We start from the raw sequence: 26,926 nt of genomic DNA on the forward strand, positions 1-26,926 counted from the left end.
GAGTTCAAGCGATTCCCCTGCCTCAGCCTCCCGAGTAGCTGGGATTACAGGTGCCTGCCACCGTGTCCGGCTAATTTTTTGTATTTTTAGTAGAGATGGGGTTTCACCATCTTGGCCAGCTGGTCTTGAACTCCTGACCTCGTGATCCACGTGCCTTGGCCTCCCAAAGTGCTGGGATTACAGGCGTGAGCCACTGTGCCCGGCCTACCTGGTCCAATTTTCAAGATGAATATAATTCCAATATTTTCAGAAACACATGTGGGTAAAAAAGTAGCACTAAAGAATTGTATCTCAATATTCAATTTTAAAGAATTTATTTTCCCATTTGTAGAGTAACATTATTGTAACATCTACAGTTATTGCAATACCTGCATTGCTTAAAAGAATTCCTAAGAATTTTGTTAAAGCATAGTTTTTTTTAAAAACTGAACCAAAATAATGTACATTTTCTCTCTAAACACTGTGTCATTAAAGTCCACATAACGTCCTCTGTAAAATCAATGTGATGTTACAATAATATACATGATCTGATTCTTATCCTAAAGGCTTCTCTGACCATGTATGATATCCAAGATAGATCCAATGCCTTTAATATCAGACTGTAGAGACAATTATGATCCTAAACAAAAGAAGGAAAAGCTGTATATACAGGACAGCAATATGACAGTTTAGCTGTTTGCAGCATCTGCTTGGCGGGGCCATCCTTCTTCTTCAACTCCAGAATCATACTCCTCTTCAGAGGATTCTTTTGTTGGAGCCCTACAATGAAAAGCCATGTTTGTTTTTTTTAAAATAAAAAATGGAGGTAAACTTGATCTTTAAAATCAAAACAGCAAAGTAACCTCCCCTAGCTAAGAAAGCCACAATAATAGAAAATATTAGGAGCACTTTTAATATTAAGATTGCTTAGACCAGACACAGTGGCTCACACCTGTAATCCCAGCACTTCGGGAGGCCAGATAACTTGAGATCAGGAGTTCAAGACCTGCCTAGCCAACATGGTGAAACCCCATCTCTACTAAAAATACAAAAATTAGCCGGGTGTGGTGGCGCATGCCTGTAGTCCCAGCTACTCAGGAGGCTGAGGCAGGGGAATCACTTGAACCCAGGAGGTGGAGGTTGCAGTGAGCCGAAATCACACCACTGCACTCCAGCCTGGGTGACAAAGCAAGTCTCAAAAAAAAAAAAAAAAAAAAAAAAAGATTGCTTAGTAATATGGGAAACAGACTATACAACCAAGTAAATAAACTTCCCAACATTTTCCCTGACAAATTTATTACTGAAAAAAAAAAAAAGACAACATGGCTTCAATTGTGAAGACTTAAAAAATCCTTTTCTCCAAGAAAGCATCATCTGTTATTTCAACTCAAATGCTTGAATTTAGCATATGTATATGGTAAAGAAGCTACTTCTGACCAAATCCATCTTGTCTCAAACTAGTAAAAATGATAATTCAGATCACCACAATTCCTTTAAAAGCCACATGTCAACATCATTAAACAATAAAAATAAGAGATTATATCTCTCTGGATAACTAAAGTTGTTCAAAACAAATCAACTGCCTCTAAAGTTATCTTGGAACATAAGCAAACATAAAACATAACATACCTTATGACTGAGTTAAACAGAAACCTAGTTTTTGTCTAGGTAACATTAATGTCAAACATTGTATAGTAAACATTTATTGAATAAATCAGGGGTTAGGAAACTGTAGCTTGCTAGCCAAATCCAGCCCATTGCCTTTTTTTATATATTTTCTGAGACCAAGTCTCACTCTGTCGCCCAGGCTGGAGTGCAGTGGTGTGATTTTGGCTCATTGCAACCTCTGCCTCCCAGGTTCAAGTGATTCTCCTGCCTCAGCCTCCCAAGTAGCTGGGACTACAGACACGCACCACCACACCCAGCTAATTTTTGTATTTTCAGTAGAGACAGAGTTTCACCATGTTGGCCAGGATGGTCTCTATTTCTTGACTTCATGATCCTCCCGCCTCCACCTCCCGAACTGCTGGGATTACAGGCGTGAGCCACCACACCTGGCCTGAAGATCAACTTTCAAAGACTCACAAAATACTATTATTTTATAATACCCAAATTAGATTTTTCTACAGAAAACCTGAGATTACTGCTTCCCTTACAAATACACAATATAACAATTTTTATGTAATTTTAAAATGACAAACCAATAAACATAGCAATGAGGAGCTGATCTTAAATTTTATATCTGTTCTGGCTTGAAAATGCACTTTACCGGATGTATCCTGGTTCCTTTTTTCCTTCTACTACTTCTTTGTCAACCTCCACACATACAATATCAGAATTAGGGACTTCAAACATTGGTTCTAGTAACAGCTTTTCCTAAAGAAATAAAAAGTAATGAATCACATTGAAAACTGATTACACACAAGTGCTTTTATTCTATATATCACAAATTGGAATCCATTCACTCAAGGAAAAAGAAACAAAACAAATATATATAAACATATATATATATGTTTATATATATTTGGGATTATAGCTGGGATTACAGGCATAAGCCACCACATCTGGCTTTTTTGTATTTTTAGTAGAGATGGGCCATGTTGCCCAGGCTGGTTTTGAACTCCTGAGCTCAGGCAATCTGCCCGCCTCAGCCTCCCAAAGTGCTAGGATTATGGGCATAAGCCACCATGCCCGGCCTCTTTGTTTTTAAAAAAAAAATTTTTTTTTTTTTGAGAGATGAAGGTCTATGTTGCCAGGCTGGTCTCAAACTCCTGGGCTCAAGCAATCCTCCTGCCTCAGCCTCCCAAAGTGTTGGGATTTATAGATGTGAGTTACCAGGCCCAATCGCGATTTTCTGTTTCATTAATCATATTATGTCCATGTCCTTTGTTGCAAACACCTTGAAGTTCCTTTTTGAGAAAAAGCAAAATATAATCTACTGTGATTTAAAAAAAAAAAAAACAACTTTCAGGCCAGGCGTGGTGGCTCATGCCTGTAATCCCAGCACTTTGGGAGGCTGAGGCAGGCAGATCACCTGAGATCAGGAGTTCGAGACCAGAATGGCCAACATGGTGAAACCCCATCTCCACTAAAAATACAAAAATTAGCCAGGTGTGGTGGTTCTTGCCTATAGTCCCAGCTACTTGGGAGGCTAAGGTGGGAAGACCGCTTGAGCCTCAGCCTGGGAGGTAGAGATTGCAGCGAGCCAAGATCGTACCACTGCACTCCTTTGAGACTGTCTGTCTGTCTGTGTCTGTCTCTCTCTCTATGTATATAGATAGACAGATTTTCCAAAAGAAAATGTATCTGTTTTCCAAAAGAAAAACAAGGAAGCTTAATATACTCAAAACTCAGACCAAGAAATAATTGTTTTTAGAAAATAATGCCAACTCACCATTATGGACCGAAGGCCTCGTGCACCTGTTTTTCGTTCTAGTGCCAATCTGGCTATAGCTTTCAAAGCATCCTCAGTAACGTTCAGTTCACACTACAAATACATTAAAAATAAATTATAACTTTTATTGTTAATTTCTACCTCCAGAAAATGTACCATTAAGAGAGGGCACAATTCATGGTGTTTTGGAACCCTGCCTTCAAGAAGCACTTGCTTCTATCAATTAACCCATGACAGTATCAGTACTATGAATTGCAAGTTTGTTCTGAAGATGTTTTCTAGATTAACACAGACTCCCTAGGATTTTTTTCAACATTTACCAAACCTCTGTGTGTTACATACTAGGGATTTAATGATGAATAAACATCATCTTTGCCAAGCAACTTATAGTCTGTTGTGTGATGACAGATGACAGATTAGCAAACTAGTATTTATAGTCCAGTGTATGCACATGGAGCTAAGGGAGCAGCAAAGGGGGAGGCATCTAAATAAGACTAGTGAACCACTGGTGGATTTTAAGCAAGGGAGTAAAAACATTAGCCTTGTCTTTAATTATTCAATAAATAAGAACTTAATATCTATTTGTTGGGCACTGTGCTCAATGATCCATTCTAGAAGTAAAGAGGAAGATAATGATATTTTGGTGGTGGTAGTCACAGACAGACATGAGACAGGCAGACCAATTAGGAATTAAATGCATGAGTCAAGGTGAATAATAACAAAGGGGCTTGACTTGAGGCAGTGGCAATAGAGAAGAGGAGACTGATATTTAGAGACACAAAGTTCACAAAACCCAAACCATTTGTTACCTAATTGGGTATGTGGGCTAGGTGTTTGCTACAGAGACGTATATGTGGGATTAATAAAACTCTATTTTGGCAAAAGAATATAAAAATACACACAGTGTATGTCACAACAAAAGCATTTAGAATATCAAGACTGAAAGGACAATCCTGTATGTCTGGCTTGGAGGTGTTGAGGTAGGCTAATGGCATTATTTTTCTTGGGTTTTAGGCTATAATGATGGTTTTAATTCAGAAGAAATAAAAACAACTCCTAAATTCTAACATAATACAATATGCCTTCCTTGATTCCTAGATCCATATTTAGTAAGGAATAGGCTGGTATTCTAGATGAGCAGAATTTGTTTTTGTTGTTAGGTTAATTTATGTAGAATTTCAATAGCAAGAAAAAAAATAAGTACAAAAAAATAAAAATCTAACCTTATCCATGCTGAATAAGGCCTGGTACTGAGGAATAACAGCATTTCGTGGCTCAGTTAGTATTTGTACAAGTGTTTTCTCATCTAGGCTATGCAATGGAACCACCACAGGCAACCGTCCCACAAACTCAGGAATCATGCCAAACTCAATCAGATCTCTGGCTTCCACATGACGCAATAACCGATCTTTTTCTTCAATGTCTTGGTGAGTATTTGATTCCCCACTTCGATTAGCAAGGTCTGCAGCAGCTGCAGCCCTTCTGCCTTTTCCCAGATTAGATGGTGTTCCAAATCCAAGATACTGCCAAAGAAATGATGCATATTATAAATAGTAGAATCAAATGATAGTATATTAAGTACTTTTCATACATATTTCATATGATCTTTGTAACAACTCTATGAAGAAGGTTTTATTATCATTTATATTTTACAAAGGAAAAAAACAGGCTGAGAGGTTAAATATCTTGACCGAAATCTTATTGCTGTAAGTGGCAAAGCCAGAATTTGAACTCAGGTCTGCCCTGTCTGCCTTCAGAATTGAGAACCTAACCGCTATGTAATAACCAACCCTCAAAGAATGAATTCTAATAAAAGCATATAACAACTACAAAGGGAGTCCCTTAGAACTCAGATAATAAGGTTGCAGGGTTTATTCAAGACTTCTAGATGAGTATGGTTTTTCCAAAAGGTATAAAAACTATAAATATGGAGGTACAAGCAGCCTAATGAGAAAATTATCTGTAAGTGTCTTAAGTCACTGCTAAATCATGATTCTTCTAAAATCATGATTTGGTCTGCATATATAGTTAGAATAATTTAGATTTTACAAAAAAATGTAAGAATGACATCAAACAAGAATGCTAACTTTTGCAAAGCTAGAGTCCTCAAAAACATAAAAAATAAAATGAACGCTAACTTTGCTGAACAAGGTTGGGTATATAAAGGCATATGGATCTTGTTTCAGTCAACATAAATGAACTGTACTCCAGGCAATTCTCAGAAAGCTTAATTTTGTCATGTCATATAGCTTTTGTCAAAAGAACAAGAGAAGTATATGATATGGGCAAACATAGCCTAAGCTAAAAATCTGTTTGCAGGCTGGACACGGTGGCTCATGCCTGTAATCTCAGCACTTTGGGAGGCTGAGGCAGGCTAATCAGTTGAGGTCAGGAGCTTGAGACCAGCCTGGCCAACACAGTGAAACTGTGTCTCTACTAAAAATACAAAAAGTAGCTGGGCATGGTAGTGTTCACCTATAATCCCGGCTGCTCGGGAGGCCGAGGTAGAAAGATTGCTTGAACCTCAGAGTCGTGGAGGTTGCAATGAGCTGAGATCATGCCACTGCACTCCAGCCTGGGCAACAGAGCAAGACTCTGTCTCAAAAACTCTGTCTGCAATGGGCTGAATATTTAAGTGTCCCCAAATTTGTATGTTGAAATCCTGTGTATTATTAGGAGGTGGGGCCAGGTAATAAGAACTAGAGCATATGGAAGGCATATAGAGCTTGCTTCAGTCAAAGTAATAAGAATTAGAGCCTATGACTGCTCCCCTAATTTTCATTAATAAAGTTCACAGCTAAATGGAGTGACCTAATTCTCAACAAATCAGAATTACAACTTAAACCTTCCTTCTGTGTACTTCTGATTCTTTTTCTGACATTACTTTCAAACCTTCTGTCCTACATGTTTCTAGCTTCAAATCCTTTTTGGAAGTATGAAATATTAATTATAAATAAATATCAGAACATGGTCTTTGCTTTTAGTTACAGAGTTTCAAATACAAGGTTATCTCTCTCACACACACACCCCCAAAGAAGTAATTTCTTCTTTCTAATTTGTTAGGCTAATTTATGCAGTATTTCAATGACACAAAAAAACAAATTTTCATATTATGTTTTGGCTGCTATTGAAATTTTGCATAAATTAGCAGAAAAATAAAAATCTAACCATATCCATGCTGAAAAAGGCCTGGTACTGAGGAATAACAGTAATTACGTGGCATGGTTAGTATTTTTAAGTGTTTCCTCACCTAGGCTAGGCAAAGGAACTACCATTGACAACCGCACCATTAGCAGCATTATGATTATTATTTTTTACTACTACTAACCTATTACTTAAACTAGTACATTCAAGGCCAAGAAGACTTACATCAAGCAATATAGCACACAGCTGATCTATAACATGAAGATTTCAAATAGAATGTTATGTAATATAAAAGTGATCACTTGTGCTATTATGCAAACTACAAAACCATGGAAAATACAGGTGTTTTCTGGGCATCCTGCCACTATGCTGACATTACATTTTGTTGTACTCAATCAAAAAATAAGTACTGGGCATGTACTATAAGGATATGAAGAAACAAGTCCTAGTCCCAATTAAAAGCAGGGGTTATAAGAAGAAACACCTACAACACTAGGTGGGATCATAATCCTTCCTGTATCTGCCAAAATGCTCCCCTCCATTGGTGAACGTCAGCAGTGATCTATGGTAAACTCTATAAGCAAGGGCAATGGAGATAAACTTTACTAGGCACCAGTGAACTGGGCAGGGGGAATGAATAGAAATTGTACTGATACAGTAACTACCTTCAATAATGAACTCCCCAGATAAAATATTAAGTTGAACTCATTAAGTTACACTTTTAAAATGCCCTTACAGGCTGGGTGTGGTGGCTCATGCCTGTAATCCTAGAATTTTGGGAGGCTGAGGTGGGTGGATCATGAGGTCAGGAGACCAACACCATCCTTGCCAACATGGTGAAACCTCGTCTCTACTAAAAATACAAAAATTGGCTGGGTGCGGTGGCGTGTGCCTGTAATCCCAGCTACTCACGAACAGAGACACAAGAATCGCTTGAACCCAGGAGATGGAGGTTGCAGGGAGCCGAGATCGCACCACTGCTCTCCAACCTGGTGACAAGTGAGATTCCGTCTCCAAAAAAAAAAAAAAAAAAGCAAAGTCCATATATAGATGATATTTAGTTAGAAATCTTTCCATTTACTACTCTGAAGTTATTTATTTATTTATTTTTTAATTTTTGAAACAGTGTCTTGCTCTGTCACCCAGGCTGGAGTGCAGTGACTCAGTGGCACAATCGCGGCTCACTGCAACCTCCGCCTCCTGGGTTCAAGTGACTCCCCTGCCTCAGCCTCCCGAGTAACTGGGATTACAGGTGCCTGCCACCATGCCCAGCTAATATTTGTATTTTTAGTGGGGGTTTCACCATATTAGCCAGGATGGTCTCAATCTCCTGACCTCATGATCCACCCACCTCGGCCTCCCAAAGTGCTAGGATGATAGGCGTGAGCCACTGCGCCCAGCCTACTCTGAAGTTTTAAAAAACTAGAAATACACTAAGTCCTCACTTAACATCGTTGATAGGTTCTTGGAAACTGCAACTTTAAACGAAACATACAACATGTCCTCCAATAATGTCATTTTGTTCAACATAATTTCCTTATTAAATTGATGAGGAAAAATTAGTCTGTTACATGTCATTTCGCTTAAAGTTGCAGTTTCCAAGAACCTATGGGATGACGTTAAGTGAGGACTTACTGTTTACTTCTGTTTTTTTTTTTTGAGATGGAGTCTCCCTCTATCACCCAGGCTGGAGTGCAGTGGCGTGATCTCGGCTCACTGCAACCTCCACCTCCCAGGTTCAAGTGATTCTCCTGCCTCAGCCTCCTGAGTAGCTGGGATTACAGGTGCCCACTACAGGCTAATTTTTTGTATCTTTAGTAGAAACAGGGTTTCATGTTGGTTGGGCCGGTCTTGAACTCCTAAGCTCAGGCAATCTGCCCACCTTGGCCTCCCAAAGAACTGGGATTACAGGTGTGAGTCACTGCACCCTTCCCTGTATATTTCTGATATGCTCTAAGAAAACTCAACTCTTATAATTAAAACTATGACTGGTAGCCCGCAGATATGAGAATGGAAACTGAGTGTACATCCTTTAAATGCTCTCTATCCTTCTAGTAACCCCTCAGAAAAACTTACCTTTTCATTTTTCCTCCTGCTGATGATTCTGTCTAAACCATTGAAAGCACCAGATGCAACAAACAGGATGTTTGTTGTATCAACTTGTACTGTTTCTCCACGGAGCTTTCGGGAATTCTTTTCTGGAACATTGACTATTGTGCCTTCTAGTAGTTTTAATAAGCCCTAAATAAAAAACAAATGATTTATAGCATCACCATATCAAGTGCATTATTTATTATACTTTAGACAATGGGATTCAATGGAGAAAACAATATGTGATTATGGTCAATGAACATAACTAATGAACCTCCCACATTTCTATAACTAACAAGAAAATCTAATGCATTTATCACATTAATAATTAATACATTTATTTGAAATGGTTACAGAACTTGATGCAATTCAGGAAAACAGTCAACCTAACAGGTTGTTTTTGATAGTAAAGATGTAATTCTGACATAAACACAGAATTATGACTGTATAAAATGGTGTTCCTGTATAAAATGGTGTTCAAACATGGTGGGAACATTCAAAATTAGAAAACAGTTGAAGATGTCTTTCACATAAATTATAATTCTATTCTACTTATAGTATTAAACTTTGAGACTACCTATATTTGGAGATGCTTTTATAAAAAAAAATTTCCAGCACATAAGTGTGATTATACCTTTCTATGTCTCTGTCAAAAAGTGAAACAATTTTCCTCACTCTTTAATAGTTTATGTCATAATTAGTTACCATTAAAAGGTCAAGTTGGCCAACAGATCATTGTGACTTCAATTATGGCTCTGCAAGGAATTAAACATTATTTTATACCTATCTTTTAACTAAGTGGAAGGAATAAGAAGCATGTACATAGTTCATTCATGTCTAGTTAGAATCATAACTTTCTTCAAGAGTCTTCTAGAAATGTTTAACTGGGCCTTTGAGGAATTAAAAAAAAAACCAAGATTATATTTCATTTTTTCTGTTCTTCAAAATATTTTAAATTTCCTAACAAGGTAATCTGCTATTTCAAATTGTCAACAACTTTCTTTTAGGATCTAAACTACTTCAAAATGATATGTGGAGTTTGGGGGTGGAAGAAATAAACAAAACAGAATCTAATTGAATGTGAAACCAAACGTACAATATTTGGGAGGTTGATGTATTCCCTTCCTTTTAGTGGGCTTGAACAAAATATTCAACTGCTTACTTGCTGAACGCCTTCTCCACCTACATCCCGTAACTGATGAATGCCTGGCACACTGCCAATCTTATCTACTTCATCCAGAAAGACAATTCCTATAATTTAAGGAGGATTCTATTTATAATAAGGAAAAGATATACACAAGATAGCCTCAGCTTTAAAAGACTTAGGTAGCTAGAGAGCAAAGTTACTTGAGCTTCATACTTAACATATGCAATAGCTTGACATTATAAAAATGCACTTTTATTTCTCCCATCCATCATTTTGTACAACTGCTTTGTAATCTGCTCTACAGAATAACATTTATGTATGGTAACAAAATCTCCTTGACAACAGTGATTTGCCCCACTAATGTATACGAATTCTTTATAGTATGGAAGCGGGAGGTATCTGCAGTGCTAGTATTAGTAAAACTTAAGCTTACTCTTTCCCACCTATATTCTTGTCTTAAAGAAATTTGAACAGGAAGCTGTCATGCTCTTCATGTAAACAAGAACAGATGATAGATGAAGGAGCAACACAGCATCCATGACATCCTGTAGGTCAACAGGCTAAACTGTTTGTAGAGTCATCTGGTACCATCCTCCCTTGCCCCTGCCCTGTCCTATCTTAATCTAAGTATTAGAAGTCTTGAGGGGAGTTAAGAAAAGCAATGATAGTATTAAGGATCTAATGGGATAGTAATTTGGCTTGTTTTTAACCCTACCAGCCAGCTTAGTGACAATAAGGCAAAGCAAACTATGTGGCCCTTAATCAGTATGCTAGAAATTACGTAACAAAGGTACTTTTATATAATTACAGAATTTTAGTCCTTGACTCAAAACAAGAATTGTATTGTCTCCTAATATTAGACTGATTCCCCAATATACTAAATCTGGGGACAGACCATGCTGAAAACATACCTTGTTGTGCTTTTTCCACATTATAATTGGCATCTTGGAGTAGTTTGGCAATCACAGATTCAATGTCCTCGCCTACATATCCAGCCTGAGTCAAAGTTGTACAGTCACAGATAGCAAAAGGGACATCAAGGCATTTGGCTAGGGTTTGTGCCAGCAGAGTTTTACCTACAAATAGAAACATTAACTAAAAGTTTACTAAACATATATTGGCATACAATTTTTCAATAAAAATGCAAAATAAATTTTAGTAGTATATAATAGAAAGTTGTCAATTGCTACATTTTCTTCTGCTATTATTTTTTTTAGAGACAGGGTCTTGCTCTCTCACCCAGGCTGGAGTGCAGCCTGTGATCATGGCTCACCCCCGCCTCAATCTCCTGGGCTTAGATGATCCTCCTGCCTCAGCCTCCCAAGTCCTGGGAGTACAGGCACGTGCTACAACACCCAGTTAATACTTTATTTTTTTATAGAGATAGAGTCTTGCTATGTTGCCTAGGCTGGTCTCAAACTCCTGGTCTCAAGTGATCCTCCTACCTTTGTCTCCCAAAACGCTGGGATTACAGGTGTGAGCCACCACATCTGGTCTATTATTTTTTAGATATAGCTGTTTTTTATTTTATTATTCCTGTTAAGATGTTAGGGACTGGTCTGAAGGGCAACACCAATGCCTCAAATTCAGTTTGTATTCTATGCAGGAATACTGATGGTGTATCTAGGCAACTGGCCTTAGATTTTCCTCTCAAGAGTCATAATACTTCAATCACAAGATATAGGTTATAGAATCATTTATATTCTGATTTTTAAAAAGAGTAGTAAATTTTCTCAGCAAGTTATTTACCTGACCCAGTTGGTCCAAGGAGCAAAATATTACTTTTTTCAAGTTTTATGTCATCATGAGAAGAATCCAATACTTCACCTCCTCGTTTTTCCTGAGGTATTTGTTGATTTACCTGTTGCTGCATTGATGCTCCTAAAGCATTACCATGTGGGCTAATTCCAGCAATCTGAAGCAATTCTGAAAAAAATGCCAAAGGAATTACTTGAGATTCATTTGATTTTACTTGAAGAAAATGTCCCATAAAAACTTTTATCTAAAATTGAACATCTACATAGAAAAATTTAAGTATTTTGACATTCTGTGTCTTACCTACAAAGGAGAAAAACCTCAAATTATCTAATGACAAACATATAGCACACAATGATTATATAAAGAACCTCAAGCAAAGGAAATTGACTTTTTTCCCTGTCTTTATTTACATAAATATGTAAGAATACTCCTTTACCCAAGGGAAGGCAATGCAATGGAAGAGCAGAGCCAGGAGTTAGAAAGCTTTAGCTCTGGACCTTCGTTTGTCTCTAAATAGAAGCCATATGATCAAGGGCGAGTCATATAAATTTTATGTTCCTGTTTCTTAATCAATAAAATCTACTAGAGAAACCAAATATGGTAGACCTCACTATCTCTGGCCCTATCTCTAATTTTATTGGACCTGTACTGGATCTTTCTAGTTTCCTTTATTAGAGACATAACTCTTAACTAGATGTGACTGACATTGCTAATGACTACAAGGGACTGACACTGCTAGTGAAGTATCAGTTGATCAGCCAGGTTCCTACAAAAATAAATCTTTAGGGTGGGCATGGTGGCTCAGCCTGTAATCCCAGCACTTTGGGAGGCAAGGCTGGTGGATCACCTGAGGTCAAGAGTTCAAGAACAGCCTGGCCAACACAGTGAAACCCCATCCCTACTAAAAATACAAAAATTAACCAGATGTACTGGTACACACCTATAGTCCCAGCTACTTGGGAAGTCGAGGCAGGAGAATAGCTTGAACTCGGGAGGCAGGGGTTGCAGTAAGCCAAGATCACACCACTGCACTCCAGCCTGGGCAACAGAGTAAGATGCTATCTCAAAAAAATAAAATAAAAACAAAACAAAACAAAATAAATAAATCTTTATTCTCACTTTCTCTTGGCTAAAGGAAAGATTATCCAGATTTGTAAATATTCAGATTGTTCTTGGTTCTTAGCAGTTGAGTACCTGTCATCATAACATACTTGTTTATATTTTCTGAATTTATTTTTACATTATTATTATTATTATTTTTTGAGACAGAGTCTCTCTCTGTTGTCCAGGCTGGAGTGCAGTGGTGCAATCTCAGCTCACTGCAACCTTCCTCCTCCTGGGTTCAAGTGACTCTCCTGCCTCAGCCTCCTGAGTAGTTGAGATTACAGGCACACGCCACCACACCTGGCTAATTTTTGTATTATTAGTAGAGATGGGGTTTTGCCATGTTGCCCAGGCTGATCTCGAACTGCTGACTTCAGGTGATCCACCTGCCTCGGCCTCTCCAAGTGCTGAGATTACAGGCATGAGTCACCGCACCTGGCCTAAATTTTATTTTCTAAGAAACTGATTAAGAAAATCAAGACTTTCCAATGCATTATTATTTTAATTAAACTGACAAGAGTAATAGTTCAGCAGACACATCTATTATCATGGTCCTATTCCATCTGGCTGTCACTTTCAAACTATCTTCACACTTAAGGTAAAGCATTATTCTAGTCATCAAAAACAATAAGCATTCCATAAACATCTGGATTAAACTGTGCTACCTTTGAGGGTTAATAATTAGGGAATAATTCACAATGTTGTGCCTCATTATAATCCACATCAGCCAAGAAAACCCAGTCTGCTGTATGGGGTTAGTTAAATTGTCACTAGCAAAGTACTTTTAAAAATTTCAGCAAAATCTGGTTAGCGATTATGATAACATAGGAAGGAGCTTGGGTTAAGTTTAGCTCTGCCCAAACGGGAAAAATGATTTAGATGTAGCTTCGGATAAGCGAGGCCAGCAGGAGCTTGTCATTCACTCATTCTCTCTCTACCTCCCTCTCTCTCTCTCTCTCTCACACACATACACACACACACACACGATTTAGACGAATAACTGAACAAAATTGCAAGAGGCATATTAATTACAGTGGAACCACGTAATCTTTTTTTTTTTTTTTGAGACGGAGTCTCGCTCTGTCGCCCAGGCTGGAGTGCAGTGGCGCAATCTCGGCTCACTGCAAGCTCCGCCTCCCGGGTTCACGCCATTCTCCTACCTCAGCCTCCCGAGTAGCTGGGACTACAGGCGCCCGCCACTGCGCCCGGCTAATTTTTTTCTATTTTTTAGTAGAGACGGGGTTTCACCATGGTCTCGATCTCCTGACCTTGTGATCCGCCCGCCTCGGCCTCCCAAAGTGCTGGGATTACAGGCGTGAGCCACCGCGCCCGGCCGGAACTACGTAATCTATGTATTTAATTTACTTAATGATTTAAGTTAAAAAAATAATTTAAATGATACAGATGATGTCTATCATCCCATTTTATGAGTATATGCCTTACAGTAAACTTGAGATAACTCTCTGATTCTTTCAGTTAGTCCCTGTTTGTGCATCTCTCACTTTGTAAGCATAGCTCTCTAAAATGAGGACCACGAGCAAGCAGGCTAGTGTAGTAGTTAGCTGCACAGAGCTCACCAGCTGTGTGGCCATGGATAAATTACTTAAAATTTATGTGTTTCAGTTTTCTTATTTCAAAAATGGAGATAAAAATAATAGTTTCTGTCTCATGGGTTTAGGGGAGATTAAATGAATATATGCAAAACACTTAAGAACAATACCTGGCAGATAGTTTTATAAGTGTTACAGAAGAATCTGCTATTATTATTACCATTTCCCTAGTGTTTAATTATTCACACAACATAGCCCTTAAACGCAAACGAAGTATTTCATCTGGTGCTCAACTTAAACAACATTATATTCCAAAGATGGAGGAAAAAAGCCAATTGTGTCAGTCCTCCTAAAAGCTGTATGTTGGTCTCTAAAATTTTACTTCCAAAGGGACTTACAAGAATTAATCTTATTGTACATGATTTTGGTTTAAAACCCTAGATCAGTGTTAAGGTCTAACAGCCCCAGCTGGTGTTAGTTAACAACCTAACTTTAGAACTTAAAATCCCACATAAAACACAACAAAACTGCACATGACAATAAATTTAAGCTTTTGAACTATTTGTTTCTAAGTCAGTCAATCTTTTACATAAGTTCTTAAATACTGTTACTTGTTAACATTTAAATAACATTAAATCACTACATATATTACATGACATGTCTTTCAAAATATGGACTACAGACTTTCTTTACTAATTTAGTATAGTTTCACTAGACATCAACACAATTTATGAGTATGGTATTGACTGCATATCAGAATATATTTTTTCATTACGAAATATAAATTACATATATACCTAAAGGTTATTATTTAGATCTTACATTCTTATATATAATCTAATTCTACTGCACTTACTGTATTTCTTAATTTTACCATGCATGGTATAATCAGTATTTCCACAAATTTAAAATTAACTGGGGATAATGTAATGTTATTACATGTGATAAATGTCATGCCCAAGTTGGTACACAAGTTATATTCTCATGGCTCATCCTATATACAGTACACTTCAAATAGTGGATATATAATACTACTTGGTTCAAAGGCAAATGTAAAAGTATCAAACTTAGCTAATTTTCTCTATTTCAATTACTAAAACAAAAGGCCATGTGAATCTTTCTATGACACCCCTGGAACCTCTACCCTCAATGCAGCAACTAACTACATCCACCTCCAAAGGAATAGGTGGAAGACATCAGAAGGGCTAGTCTCCTTGGTCTATCAAGTCCTTCCACACCCTCCATCGGACCATCTGATGCTTTTAGGGGCAATCCAGGGCTAGAAACAGTGAATTAAGGCCTACTCATAATTTGTAAGACTGTAAGTTTCATAAATACCAAAAAAGAAACAGTGTGGTTTCTGGCAAAGAGTAGCTAGAAAATAATCTGCCTCCCCCAAATTCCTGTGACCCACAAGAAGCAGGCCAACTCTAATTGTAGTTTGATAGAAAAAATAAAAAATAACCAAACATATAGAAATTAAAATTAGCTATGAAAAACTATTCCAAAGTTGTTTATACCATGTATAATAAACACATTTAGATAATATGTATCTTTCTTGGTAATACACAAGCAAATACATACATGTCTATCACTGTTACTGCTAAAACACTTCACTGAAATAAATGTCAAAAGGAAGAATGATTACAGAGGAGGACCTGAAGTCACTTACTTGTAAATCTGTACTCATCCTCCCGTCTTCTTATTTCTAACTCTAAGAAAGAGGATGAAAATATTACATATTTGTTTACCTTGGGGGAACAAACAATGAGTATCCCACCTCCTGTCCTCTTTCAAATATATTTAAAGGATGTGTTCACTAACATTTTTCAGCTTTTCATAGTAAGAATCTATATGCTATATCTTTTCTATATTAAGACAAAACCATGCATAAAGATGGCTGTCCAGTTGCTAATATTCATATTTGTCAAATATATAATTGATATCTACTGTAAGGGTATAAGTCTTTAATAAGAGTTTAAGCCCCTCATGCTATAAATATTATAACCATTTGCTCCTCCAGCACTTAGAATAACTTAAATATTTATTTACTGACTGAAGAAAACAAAAAAGTTTTGCCACATAACTATCAATGCTATTTGGACCTTATAAAAATGAAGATTTCAGGCCAGGCGCAGGAGTTCAAGCCTATTAATCCTAGCACTTTGGGAGGCTGAGGCAGGTGGATTGCTTGGGAGGTTGAGGTGAGAGGGTCACTGGAGCCTGGGAAGTTGAGGCTGCAGTGAGTTGCAATCTAGCCTGGGTGACAGAGCGAGACTTTGTCTCGAAAAAAAAAGAAAAAAGGCTCTAAGTCTTCCATTAGTTATGACTTATACTTTCTAAAAATAACTGATACCATCACATAACTATTTTGCAGTTACGTGATGTAAATTCAACAAGTGAACAAGTGTCTTCATTTAAATAAATTATACATTTAGTTCCTACTAAAGGCTATCAAAGATAATGTAGATTTATAAATTTAAGTACTTAGCAGAACTCCTTCACACTGTACAGTGATAATTAAAAGAATCTAAAATGATGGAATGTAGGCCTAAATCAGAAATCAGGGCTGTCTGGCCAACAAAACAAAAAATTAAATATTTATATTTACTCTATTCATAATTGTTTTAAATAAAATCATTCTATTAATATACATTATTGTCCATAGTAAATTGAGATTATACAATATATTCTCAGTCAACTGTCCATAGTATATCTCATTATTGTCCATAGTAAATTGAGATTATACAGTACTGGTATATTAGAATCTACCCTTAATAGAAATTGTACTTTGAATCACTCACAAATTTGCCCTTAACCTTATACACTCTGTAGCTAGGGCCCAAAGAAAAATGAGTGCTGGATATATTAACAGTTATCATCTCCACATATCTCTGACACAGGCAAATGAAATTCTGTATCCTGAACCCAAGAGAACTGAGTTGTACAGAGCATTGCTAAGATCCATTCGTCGGGAACTAGTTGTGGTGAAAATGATGTCTCAATCTCTACCCCAGTGGCTTTCAAACAGTTTTTACTAAGACCCTCAATAAGTAATATAATTTTCTTTGTGACTCAGAACCTATGCACATATAACTGAAAACGTAAGTTGTTTTTTTTTTCCTTTATTTTTTTGAGATGGAGTCTTGTTGCCCAGGCTGGAGTGCAGTGGCGTGATCTCGGCTCACCGCAACCTCTGCCTCCCAGGTTCAAGCAATTCTCCTGCCTCAGCCTCTCAAGTAGCTGGGACTACAGGCATATGCCACCCCACCCAGCTAATTTTTATATTTTTAGTAGAGACGGGGTTTCACCATGCTGGCCAGGCAGGTCTCGAACTCCTGACCTCAAGTGATCCCCCTCAGCCTCCAAACGTGTGGGATTACCAGCATAAGTCACCATGCCAGGCCTAAGAAATAATATTTACCTTAACTGTAAGTTAATGTATTCTGATATTTTCTATTCACATCAATCAAATTTTTTAAAAATGCTGTTGGCAACCTACCAAAATGATTTCACGACCCACTAATGGGGAGTAACTTGCACTTTGAAAAATGCTCCACTATATAAAAAACATTTTAAGAAGAAAGTGAGGAGTTACAAATAAAGATTACTTTTAAGCACAGCAATCTCTATTTAGGTCAATTATCAAAAAACGCTACCTCTTGGTGTTAATGATGTCTGCTTCTCAACCTCTGCTTGCTGTCTCAGATTAGCTGGGATATTATTATATATTCTCTTATAATGATTGTACACAGCAACTGAAAGCACCTTCTTAGCAAATGACTGGCCAACAACATACTTGTCGAGGTAGTTATAAATCTGAAAAATGATTAGGTATGAATAATTTAATATGAGCTATTGTAAGAGCACACACATTAAAAAGTTATATACTAAGCATACTTGCTTACAGTTTTAAATCTGACAAAGACTCTCATTAAAAACAAAATGACAATACATTATATAGCAATGATTCAGAGGCCCTAAACACTAAATGAACAAAAACACAATTCATTTGTTCTCTAGCTTAACAAAGTATCACTGTGTTATGCTAATTTCTATTTTATAAACAATGCTATCAATCTTTATTTTTTAATAAACAATTAAATTTAAAGTAACTTAGAATACATACACATGCCACCATGGGTCTAAAAGTATCAACATTAATGTAAATCATTAAAATAAATCTATACCTCTCAATCAAATGAATAATATTCTTCACAAAGATAACATATTATAAAACTACCCTTTTCAGAAACAGGCATTATATAATCAAAAGCCATTATACTATCAGTATCCATGTGTTTTAATACATTTAGTTTTTTCTCAGATATTAACTTTAAAGCTACTCATTTATCTAAATGAGACCCTAAAAACTGTATTCTTATTATTTTTTAAAATTTTCTAAAACTACATTTTTTTCTTTTTTTTGAGACAGGGTCTCACTGTGTTGCCCAGGTTGGTCTTGAACTCCTGGGGTTCAAGCGATCCTCCTACCTTGGCTTCCCAAAGTGCTGGGATTACAGGCATGAGCCACCAGGCTCAACCCTAAAAACTTTACTCTTAATAGTAGCTAAAGCTCTGTTCTACAGTTGGTTATTGCCAACAGCTTGGAACCTGGGGTAAATTTTTTATTCACTAAAAAGTGAATAGAAATGAAATGGTTGGTGAATTAATATTCAACAACTCCTGCCGGGCATGGTGGCTCACGCCTGGAATCCCTGTACGTTGGGAGGCTGAGGTGGGTGGATCACTTGAGCCCAGGAGGTGCAGACCAGCCTGGACAAGGCGAAACCCTGTCTCTACAGAAATTAGCTGGGCATGGTGGCACACACCTGCACCCAGCTACTGTGGAGGCTGAAGTGGGAGGATCACTTGAGCCCAGGGAGGTTAAGGCTGCAGAGAACCATGAGTGTGCCACTGCACTCCAGCCTGGGCAACAGAGTGAAACCCTGATTAAAAAATAAATAATTCAATATTTATATATTATTTATACTATTTTCAGCAGTATAACTCCTGAAAATAGTTAAACTGCCTGGAATTTTAACTCAGATGTCTGAAGTCTACAAAATTCGTATAGAATATAAAGCCCAATATATTTTCCATTTTTTTAATGACAAATTATTTAGTTGACCATATACTTTTTTTTTATAGTTTTAAACATCTTTATTCCTTACAAATTATACCAATGACATTAAACCTGTCACAGCACATTTGGAAGTAGAGACAAATGCACTGCTATCTAAACACAGTAGAAGAAAGATACACTGAGGCAATGAGAAATAATCTAAGTGTGCAAACATCTGAGACACAGCCAGAACAGAAGGCACACAGCCAGGGTACAAGGGTTCCCAGTTCTCAAAAAGCACACACCAAGTACCCAATGGAGCTGGTGGTACATTCTGTTACATTTCACAGGACCAAATCATACTCGGCCTGAGGCTGCTAAAAAGAGTCCACACTACCAAAGCCACAGTGCTATACAGAGCAGCCCTGGCACACTGGCTATGAAAAAACTACTTGCTTATATTATTAGACTGAAGGCTGTTTTACCATAACATAGACCAATTTAAGGGAGATAATTATAGGGTTTTTTTTTTTTTTTTTTTAAGGCTAGTCAAGTGGACCAGCCTAGGCTGGTGTTATTTAAGGGTCCAAACGAACAAAAATAAATCAAAAGTTGCTTGCTCTATGGTAAACATATTATTTCAGATTAACTTGGTATTAACAAGTTAACATTTTAATAATTATCTAGCTACATTTCACTGCTACTAAATACAGTAATCATAACATGGGAAAAACCAACAGACCCCATATTTAAATTCCAAAAGGCAATAACAATTTAGCCACATATGGTCCATATTATGAACCTGTAATACTTGTTCAGATACTAGTATTAGGATTCAATATAAACTTGGGAAAGGGAAGCAATGGAATGTTTTCAAGATAAAATACTTGTAAGACTGAGCTTAAGACTTATACCTTCTTAGGGGGAGGTGGTGGTTTCTGTTGGAATGCCAATTTTACAGCTTCTGCTGCTGATTCAGGTTCTTTAATTATGCTTTTCTTTGAGTCTGCTTCAGATAGCACAACAAAAAAATGATGACATTTTTCACACTTGACAAAACGGGTGGATGCTGTAAAAGAAAACAGAGGTAAGTAGAAGGAAATAAAAAAATAATTCCAATAGTGTTTAACCTTAAAGACTCCACTGTAAATGAAAGCTATGCACCTGACAAAAAGTAGACTCACTATTCCATCTACTTGCCACACAAAAAGCCTCATTTATATATGAAGTATACTACAAAGATAGATGAGTTCAGTCAACTACCTTTTGTTCATTTCTATTAGGTTCTTTCATTTTGTGATACACTTCATTAAAAGATTGGGTGAAATTTTTCCAACCTTCCATTCATTAAAAAAGTTTTTTTTCTTTTGGAGATGGAGTCTCGCTCTGTCGCCAGGCTGGAGTGCAGTGGTGCGATCTCGGCTCACTGCAACCTCTGCCTCCTGAGTTCAAGCGATTCTCCTGCCTCAGCCTCCTGAGTAGCTGAGATTACAGGGGTACACCATCACGCCCAGCTAATTTTTGTATTTTTAGAAGAGACAGGATTTCACCATATTGGGCAGGACAGTCTCGGTATCTTGACCTTGTTATCTGCCTGTCTCGGCCTCCCAAAGTGTTGGGATTACAGGCGTGAGCCACCACGCCTGGCCCACTAAAAAAGATTTTAAAACCTCTTTGAGAATATGGAGTAATCATCTATTTTATTGAAATACTTGAATGAACAAACTAAAAGTAAAATACAAGATTCATATATTTTTCCAACATTATAAAAAGTTTCAAACATACACACAAATTGAAAGAGAAATCTATTTTAACTCCTAAAAATGTAAAAAATGTATATTCTTTACATTCCCTTAAACTCATTAGTGTTTTTCGGGCATGCTGGCTCATGCCTGTAATCCCAGCACTTTGGGAGACTGAGGCAGGAGGATGACGAGGTCAGGAGTTCGAGACCAGCCTGGCCAACATGGCGAAACCCCGTCTCTACTAAAAATACAAAAATTAGCTGGGCGTGGTGGCAGACACCTGTAATCCCAGCTACTCAGGAGGATGAGCCAGGAGAATCGCTTGAACCCAGAAGATGGAGGTTGCAGTGAGCCGAGATTGTGCCACTGCACTCCAGCCTGGGAGACAGAGCAACACTCCATCTCAAAATATATATATATACACATATATATAAAAAATTATTTCATATCTTTATTTTATCTTTACTCCACTAGTTCCTATTTCTCTGATCAAAAAAATCACTAAGAAACTAACAAAATAGGCCGGGCGCGGTGGCTCAAGCCTGTAATCCCAGCACTTTGGGAGGCCGAGACGGGCGGATCACGACGTCAGGAGATCGAGACCATCCTGGCTAACACGGTGAAACCCCGTCTCTACTAAAAAATACAAAAAACTAGCCGGGAGAGGTGGCGGGCGCCTGTAGTCCCAGCTACTCAGGAGGCTGAGGCAGGAGAATGGCGTAAACCCGGGAGGCGGAGCTTGCAGTGAGCTGAGATCCGGTCACTGCACTCCAGCCCAGGCGACAGAGCCAGACTCCGTCTCAAAAAAAAAAAAAAAGAAACTAACAAAATACTGCTTTCTCAGTCATACTGATTTGATTTAAAGATAATCAAGCAGCCTTTGAAAGCAATACAAAGGCAGTTTAAAGTGAGGATAAACAGAGTTTCTCTTTTTTCTTTAAAAAATTTTTGGCTGGGTGCAGTGGCTCACGCCTATAATCCCAGAACTTTGGGAGGCCAAGGCTGGCGGATCACGAGGTCAGGAGATCGAGACCATCCTGGCTAACACAGTGAAATCTCGTCTCTACTAAAAATACAAAAAATTAGCTGGGTGTGGTGGCGGGCGCCTGTAGTCCCAGCTACTCAGGAGGCTGAGGCAGGAGAATGGTGTGAACCCAGGAGGCGGAGTTTGCAGTGAGCTGAGATCACACCACTGCACTACAGTCTGGGCGATAGAGTGAGACTCTGTCTCAAAAAAAAAAAAAAAAAAAGAAGTCTGTGGATCCACAGTGATGAGTTCATGTCCTTTGTAGGGACACGGATGAAGCTAGAAACCGTCATTCTGAGCAAGCTATCGCAAGGACAGAAAACCAAACACCACATGTTTTCACTCATAGGTGGGAACTGAGCAATGAGAACACTTGGACACAGGAAGGGGAACATCACACACTGGGGACTGTGATGGAATTGCGAGAGAGGGGAGGGATAGCATTAGGAGATATACCTAATGTAAATGACAAGTTAACAGGTGTAGCACACTAACATGGCACATGTATACATATGTAACAAACCTGCACGTTGTGCACATATACCATGGAACTTAAAGCATAAAAAAAAAATTTTGTGGATACACAGTAGACGAATACATTTATAAGGATTTCTCAATTCCAATGGATCAGCTACAGAATATCCTGTGTTAAAGGTGATTTATTTTTCTTTTCTGGTTTTTTTTTTTTTTTTTTTTTTTTTTGAGACAGGGTTTTGCTCTGTTGCCCAGGTTGAAGTGCAGTGGCGTGATCACTGCTCACTGCAGTCTTGACCTCCTAAGCTCAAGCAATCCTCCCACCTCAGCCTCCTTGAGTATCCAGGACTACAGGCACGTGCCACCACGCCTGCCTTTTTTTTTTTTTGAGACGGAGTCTCTCTCTGTTGCCTAGGCTGGAGTGCAGTGGCGCGACAGTGGCTCACTGCAAGCTCCACCTCCCAGGTTCATGCCATTCTCCTGCCTCAGCCTCCCAAGTAGCTGGGACTATAGGCGCCTCTCGATCTCCTGATGTCGATCCGCCCTCCTTGGCCTCCCAAAGTGCTGGGATTACAGGCATGAGCCACTGCGCCCAGCTGATGCCTGTCTACTTTTTAAAATCTTCTGTAGAGACAGGGTCTCATGATGTTGCCCAGGCGGGTCTCAAACCCCTGGACTCAAGTAACCCTCCCACCTTGGCCTCCCAAAGTGCTTGGGATTATAGGCGTGACCCACTGAGGCCAGCCTACTCTTTCTTTTCAAAACATGGTTATAGGATGTTGGTGGGGCCTAGTGGCTCACGCCTGTAATCTCAGCACTTTGAGGGGCCAAGACGGGTGGATCACTTAAGCTCAGGAGTTCAAGACCAGCCTGGCCAACATGGTGAAACCCTGTCTCTACTAAAAATACAAAAACTAACTGGGCATGGTAAGTGCCTATAAACCCCGCTACTCAGCAGGCTGAAGCAGGAGAACTGCTTGAACCTGGGAGGCAGAGGTTGCAGTGAGCCAAGATAGTGCCCATCGTGCCCTCTTATTATAAACAAAATAAATAAAAATAAACAACATATGGTTACAGGATGTAGACATATGGATATACACTTTTTTTTTTTTTGGAGACAGAGTTTTGCTCTTGTTGCCCAGGCTGGAGCGCAATGGCACAATCTCGGCTCACTGCAACCTTCGCCTCCCAGGTTCAAGCAATTCTCTTGCCTCAGCCTCCCAAATAGCTGGGACTACAGGTATGTGCCACCACGCCCAGCTAATTTTGTATTTTTTAGTAGAGGTGGGGTTTGACCATATTGGTCAGGCTGGTCTCGAACTCCTGACCTCAGGTGATCTGCCTGCCTCAGCCTCCTGAAGTGCTGGGATTATAGGTGTGAGCCACCGCACCCAGCCACTTTTTTTTTTTTTTTTTTTTTTGAGACGGAGTCTCGCTCTGTCTCCCAGGCTGGAGTGCAGTGGCCGGATCTCAGCTCACTGCAAGCTCCGCCTCCCGGGTTTACGCCATTCTCCTGCCTCAGCCTCCCGAGTAGCTGGGACTACAGGCGCCTGCCACCTTGCCCGGCTAGTTTTTTTGTATTTTTTAGTAGAGACAGGGTTTCACCATGTTAGCCAGGATGGTCTCGATCTCCTGACCTCGTGATCTCCGCCCGTCTCAGCCTCCCAAAGTGCTGGGATTACAGGCTTGAGCCACCGCACCCGGCCTCTTTTTATTTTTAAGAGCTGGCATCTTGCTGTGTTGTCCTGGATGGCCTCAAACTTCTGTTCTCAAGGGATCCTCCCACCTCCCAGGTAGCTGGGTTTGGATATACATGCTTAACTCAGCCTAACCCTACTAATGGTAACCAGGGACCTCAGAAAGCAATTTGGTAGAGAATCTCTTACAGATACAGGTGGCAAATACAAAGCTAGTATGTCTAAGTAATACATTTTTGTGTAATCCAACTAGAAAGAGAGAACTGCAGAGAAAAATCTCATGGAATTTTTTTTCCTTTGGGAAAATTTTAAATATAAATTTATATCTATCCACAGATTATAGGAAAAACTGCACTAGCAAGCACACCTATGTCCTTACAAACTAAATGAAAGAAGCAGACAATTCCACATTAAAAAAACAACTTTAGGCCGGGTGTGGTGGCTCAGGCCTGTAATCCCAGCATAGTGGGAGGCCGAGGCAGGTGGATCACCTGACGTCAGGAGTTCGAGACCACACTGGCCAACATGGCAAAACCCCGTCTCTATTAAAAATGCAAAAATCAGCCAGGTGTGGTGGCAGGTGCCTGTAATCCCAGCCACCCAGGAGGCTGAGGCAGGAGAATCACTTGAGGGTTACCTGGGACACAGAGGTTGCAGTGAGCTGAGACCAGGTCACTACTCTCTAGCCTAGGCAACAGAGACTCTGTCTCAAAAACAAACAAAACCACTTCATTATCAATTCAATCAATTCTTGTGTTTCTGTTTTTTTTTTTTTTTGAGACGGAGTCTCACTCTGTTGCCCAGGCTGGAATGCAGTGGTGCGATCTGGGCTCACTGCAAATTCTGCCTCCTGGGTCCAAGCAATTCTCCTGCCTCGGCCTCAGTAGCTGGGTGCACGCCACTACACCCAGCTAATTTTTGTACTTTTAGTAGAGACGGGGTTTCACCATGTTGGCCAGGATGGTCTTGATCTTCTGACCTCGTGATCTGCCCGTCTTAGCCTCCCAAAGTGCTGGGATTACAGGCGTGAGCCACCACGCCTCACCATGTTTCTGTTCTTAAACACAAGACTAATTAAAAACACATTCTGGGTCGGAGGTGGCTCACATCTATAATCCTAGCACTTTGGGAGGCTGAGGCAGGTGGATCACTTGAGGTAAGGAGTTCAAGACCAGCCTGGCCAACATAGTGAAACCCTGTTGTTACTAAAAATACACAAATTAGCCAGGCATGTTGGCTCGTGCCTGTAATCCTAGCAACTGGGGAGGTTGAGGCACGAGAATTGCTTGAACTTGGGAGGCAGAGGTTGTAGTGAGCTGGGATCACACCACTGCACTTCAGTCTGGGCAACAGCGAAACTCGGTCTCAAAAAAAAATTTTTTTGGATAAATTCTAATAGCAAATTTTAAGGAGAGGTTTCATCCATGTTTCCTATTTACTGATCCCGTGTAAATGCTTACCTAAAGAAAAAGATCAAGCTATTTGAAGCATCCGTGACTAACACAAGCCTAAGTAAATAATCACCACTTATCAATTAGAAAGATAGTCACTGCCTTTATAATGATGAGGAACTAGTTTACAATTGTTACTGATGGTAAACAGGGCAAGGATTAAAGGGCAGAGAAGCCTCTGATCTAGTTCAGGCAGTGTGACAGGGAAATCTGGCCTGAGCACAAGTTCAAAATATTTCTCTAAGGAAATTAGGTCAAAAGGAAAAGGATTAAACACCAACAAATCACATTCCTATTTGCTTATTGTTGAAAGGTTGCTTAAATTTGACTTGAATATTTGCAATACAATTTTACATTGACATATTTTCAACATATCCCTAAAATTCAAGGACTCGATGTTATTTATCAAAATGCTATCTGGGGGGAAAAAATACAAGCATTGCAATGCACTTTTTTTTTGAGACGGGGTTTCGCTCTTGTTGCCCAGGTTGGAGTCCAATGGCACAATCTCAGCTCACCGCAACCTCCGCCTCCTGGGTTCAAGTGATTCTCCTCCCTCAGTCTCCGAAGTAGCTGGGATTACAGGCATGCACCACCACGTCTAGCTAATTTTGTATTTTCAGTAGAGACGGGGTTTCTCCATGTTGGTCAGGCTGGTTTCGAACTCCTGACCTCAGGTGATCCACCCTCCTTGGCCTTCCAAACTGCTGGGATTACAGGCATGAGCCCCCACCGTGCCTGGCCAATTTTCACCGTGCATTTTCACTCCAAAAACAAGGGCAAAAATCTAATTTTATTAAGTTACCAGGAGACAAATTTTTTCCTTTAAACAGCTACTACAAGTATCCTATATTGCTTTATGTAAAATTTTGTTGGTTTGGGAAGCTGAAGTGGGAGGATCACAAGGTCACAGGTGTTCAAGACCAGTCTGGCCAAGATGGTGAAACCCCATCTCTACTAAAAATACAAAAAAATTAGCCAGGCGTGGTGGTGGGCGCCTGTAATCCCAGCTACTCAGGAGTCTGAGGCAGAGAACTGCTTGAACCCAGGAGGTGGAAACTGCAGTGAGCCAAGATCGTGCCACTGCACTCCAGCCTGGGTAATAAGCGAAACTCCGCCTGGGGTCGGGGCGGGGAGGAAGAAAGACAAAGGATTTAAATAGACACTTCTCCAAAGAAGACAGACAAATGACCAAAAAACAAGAAAAGATTAACATCATTAGTCATTAGGGAAATACAAATCAAAACTACAGTGAATCCCCAGAGGTAGCACAAAATCCCAGCACTTTGGGAAGCCAAGG

General features: G+C 39.1%; 1 protein-coding gene across 3 annotated transcripts in view; it reads right to left on the reverse strand.

Moving 5' to 3' along the window:
- Positions 1–297: 297 nt before the first annotated feature.
- CLPX (caseinolytic mitochondrial matrix peptidase chaperone subunit X) overlaps positions 298–26,926 on the reverse strand; it is a 39,952-nt gene continuing 13,323 nt past the window's right edge. The window contains exons 4-14 of one of the 3 annotated variants that reach the window (XM_008016250.3): positions 20,147–20,301; positions 17,827–17,986; positions 15,840–15,881; positions 11,505–11,681; positions 10,667–10,831; positions 9,771–9,859; positions 8,594–8,758; positions 4,597–4,896; positions 3,374–3,466; positions 2,249–2,355; positions 298–759 (exon numbers count right to left, since the gene is read on the reverse strand). In XM_008016250.3, coding sequence (XP_008014441.1) covers positions 669–759; positions 2,249–2,355; positions 3,374–3,466; positions 4,597–4,896; positions 8,594–8,758; positions 9,771–9,859; positions 10,667–10,831; positions 11,505–11,681; positions 15,840–15,881; positions 17,827–17,986; positions 20,147–20,301 — 1,544 coding nt within the window. In that variant the 3' untranslated portion in view covers positions 298–668. The remainder of the gene's footprint in view (positions 760–2,248; positions 2,356–3,373; positions 3,467–4,596; positions 4,897–8,593; positions 8,759–9,770; positions 9,860–10,666; positions 10,832–11,504; positions 11,682–15,839; positions 15,882–17,826; positions 17,987–20,146; positions 20,302–26,926) is intronic. The other 2 variants (XM_008016252.3, XM_073012234.1) reach the window with 2 other exon arrangements.

This window comes from Chlorocebus sabaeus, chromosome 26 (assembly GCF_047675955.1).
Source record: "Chlorocebus sabaeus isolate Y175 chromosome 26, mChlSab1.0.hap1, whole genome shotgun sequence".
NCBI lineage: Eukaryota > Metazoa > Chordata > Mammalia > Primates > Cercopithecidae > Chlorocebus > Chlorocebus sabaeus.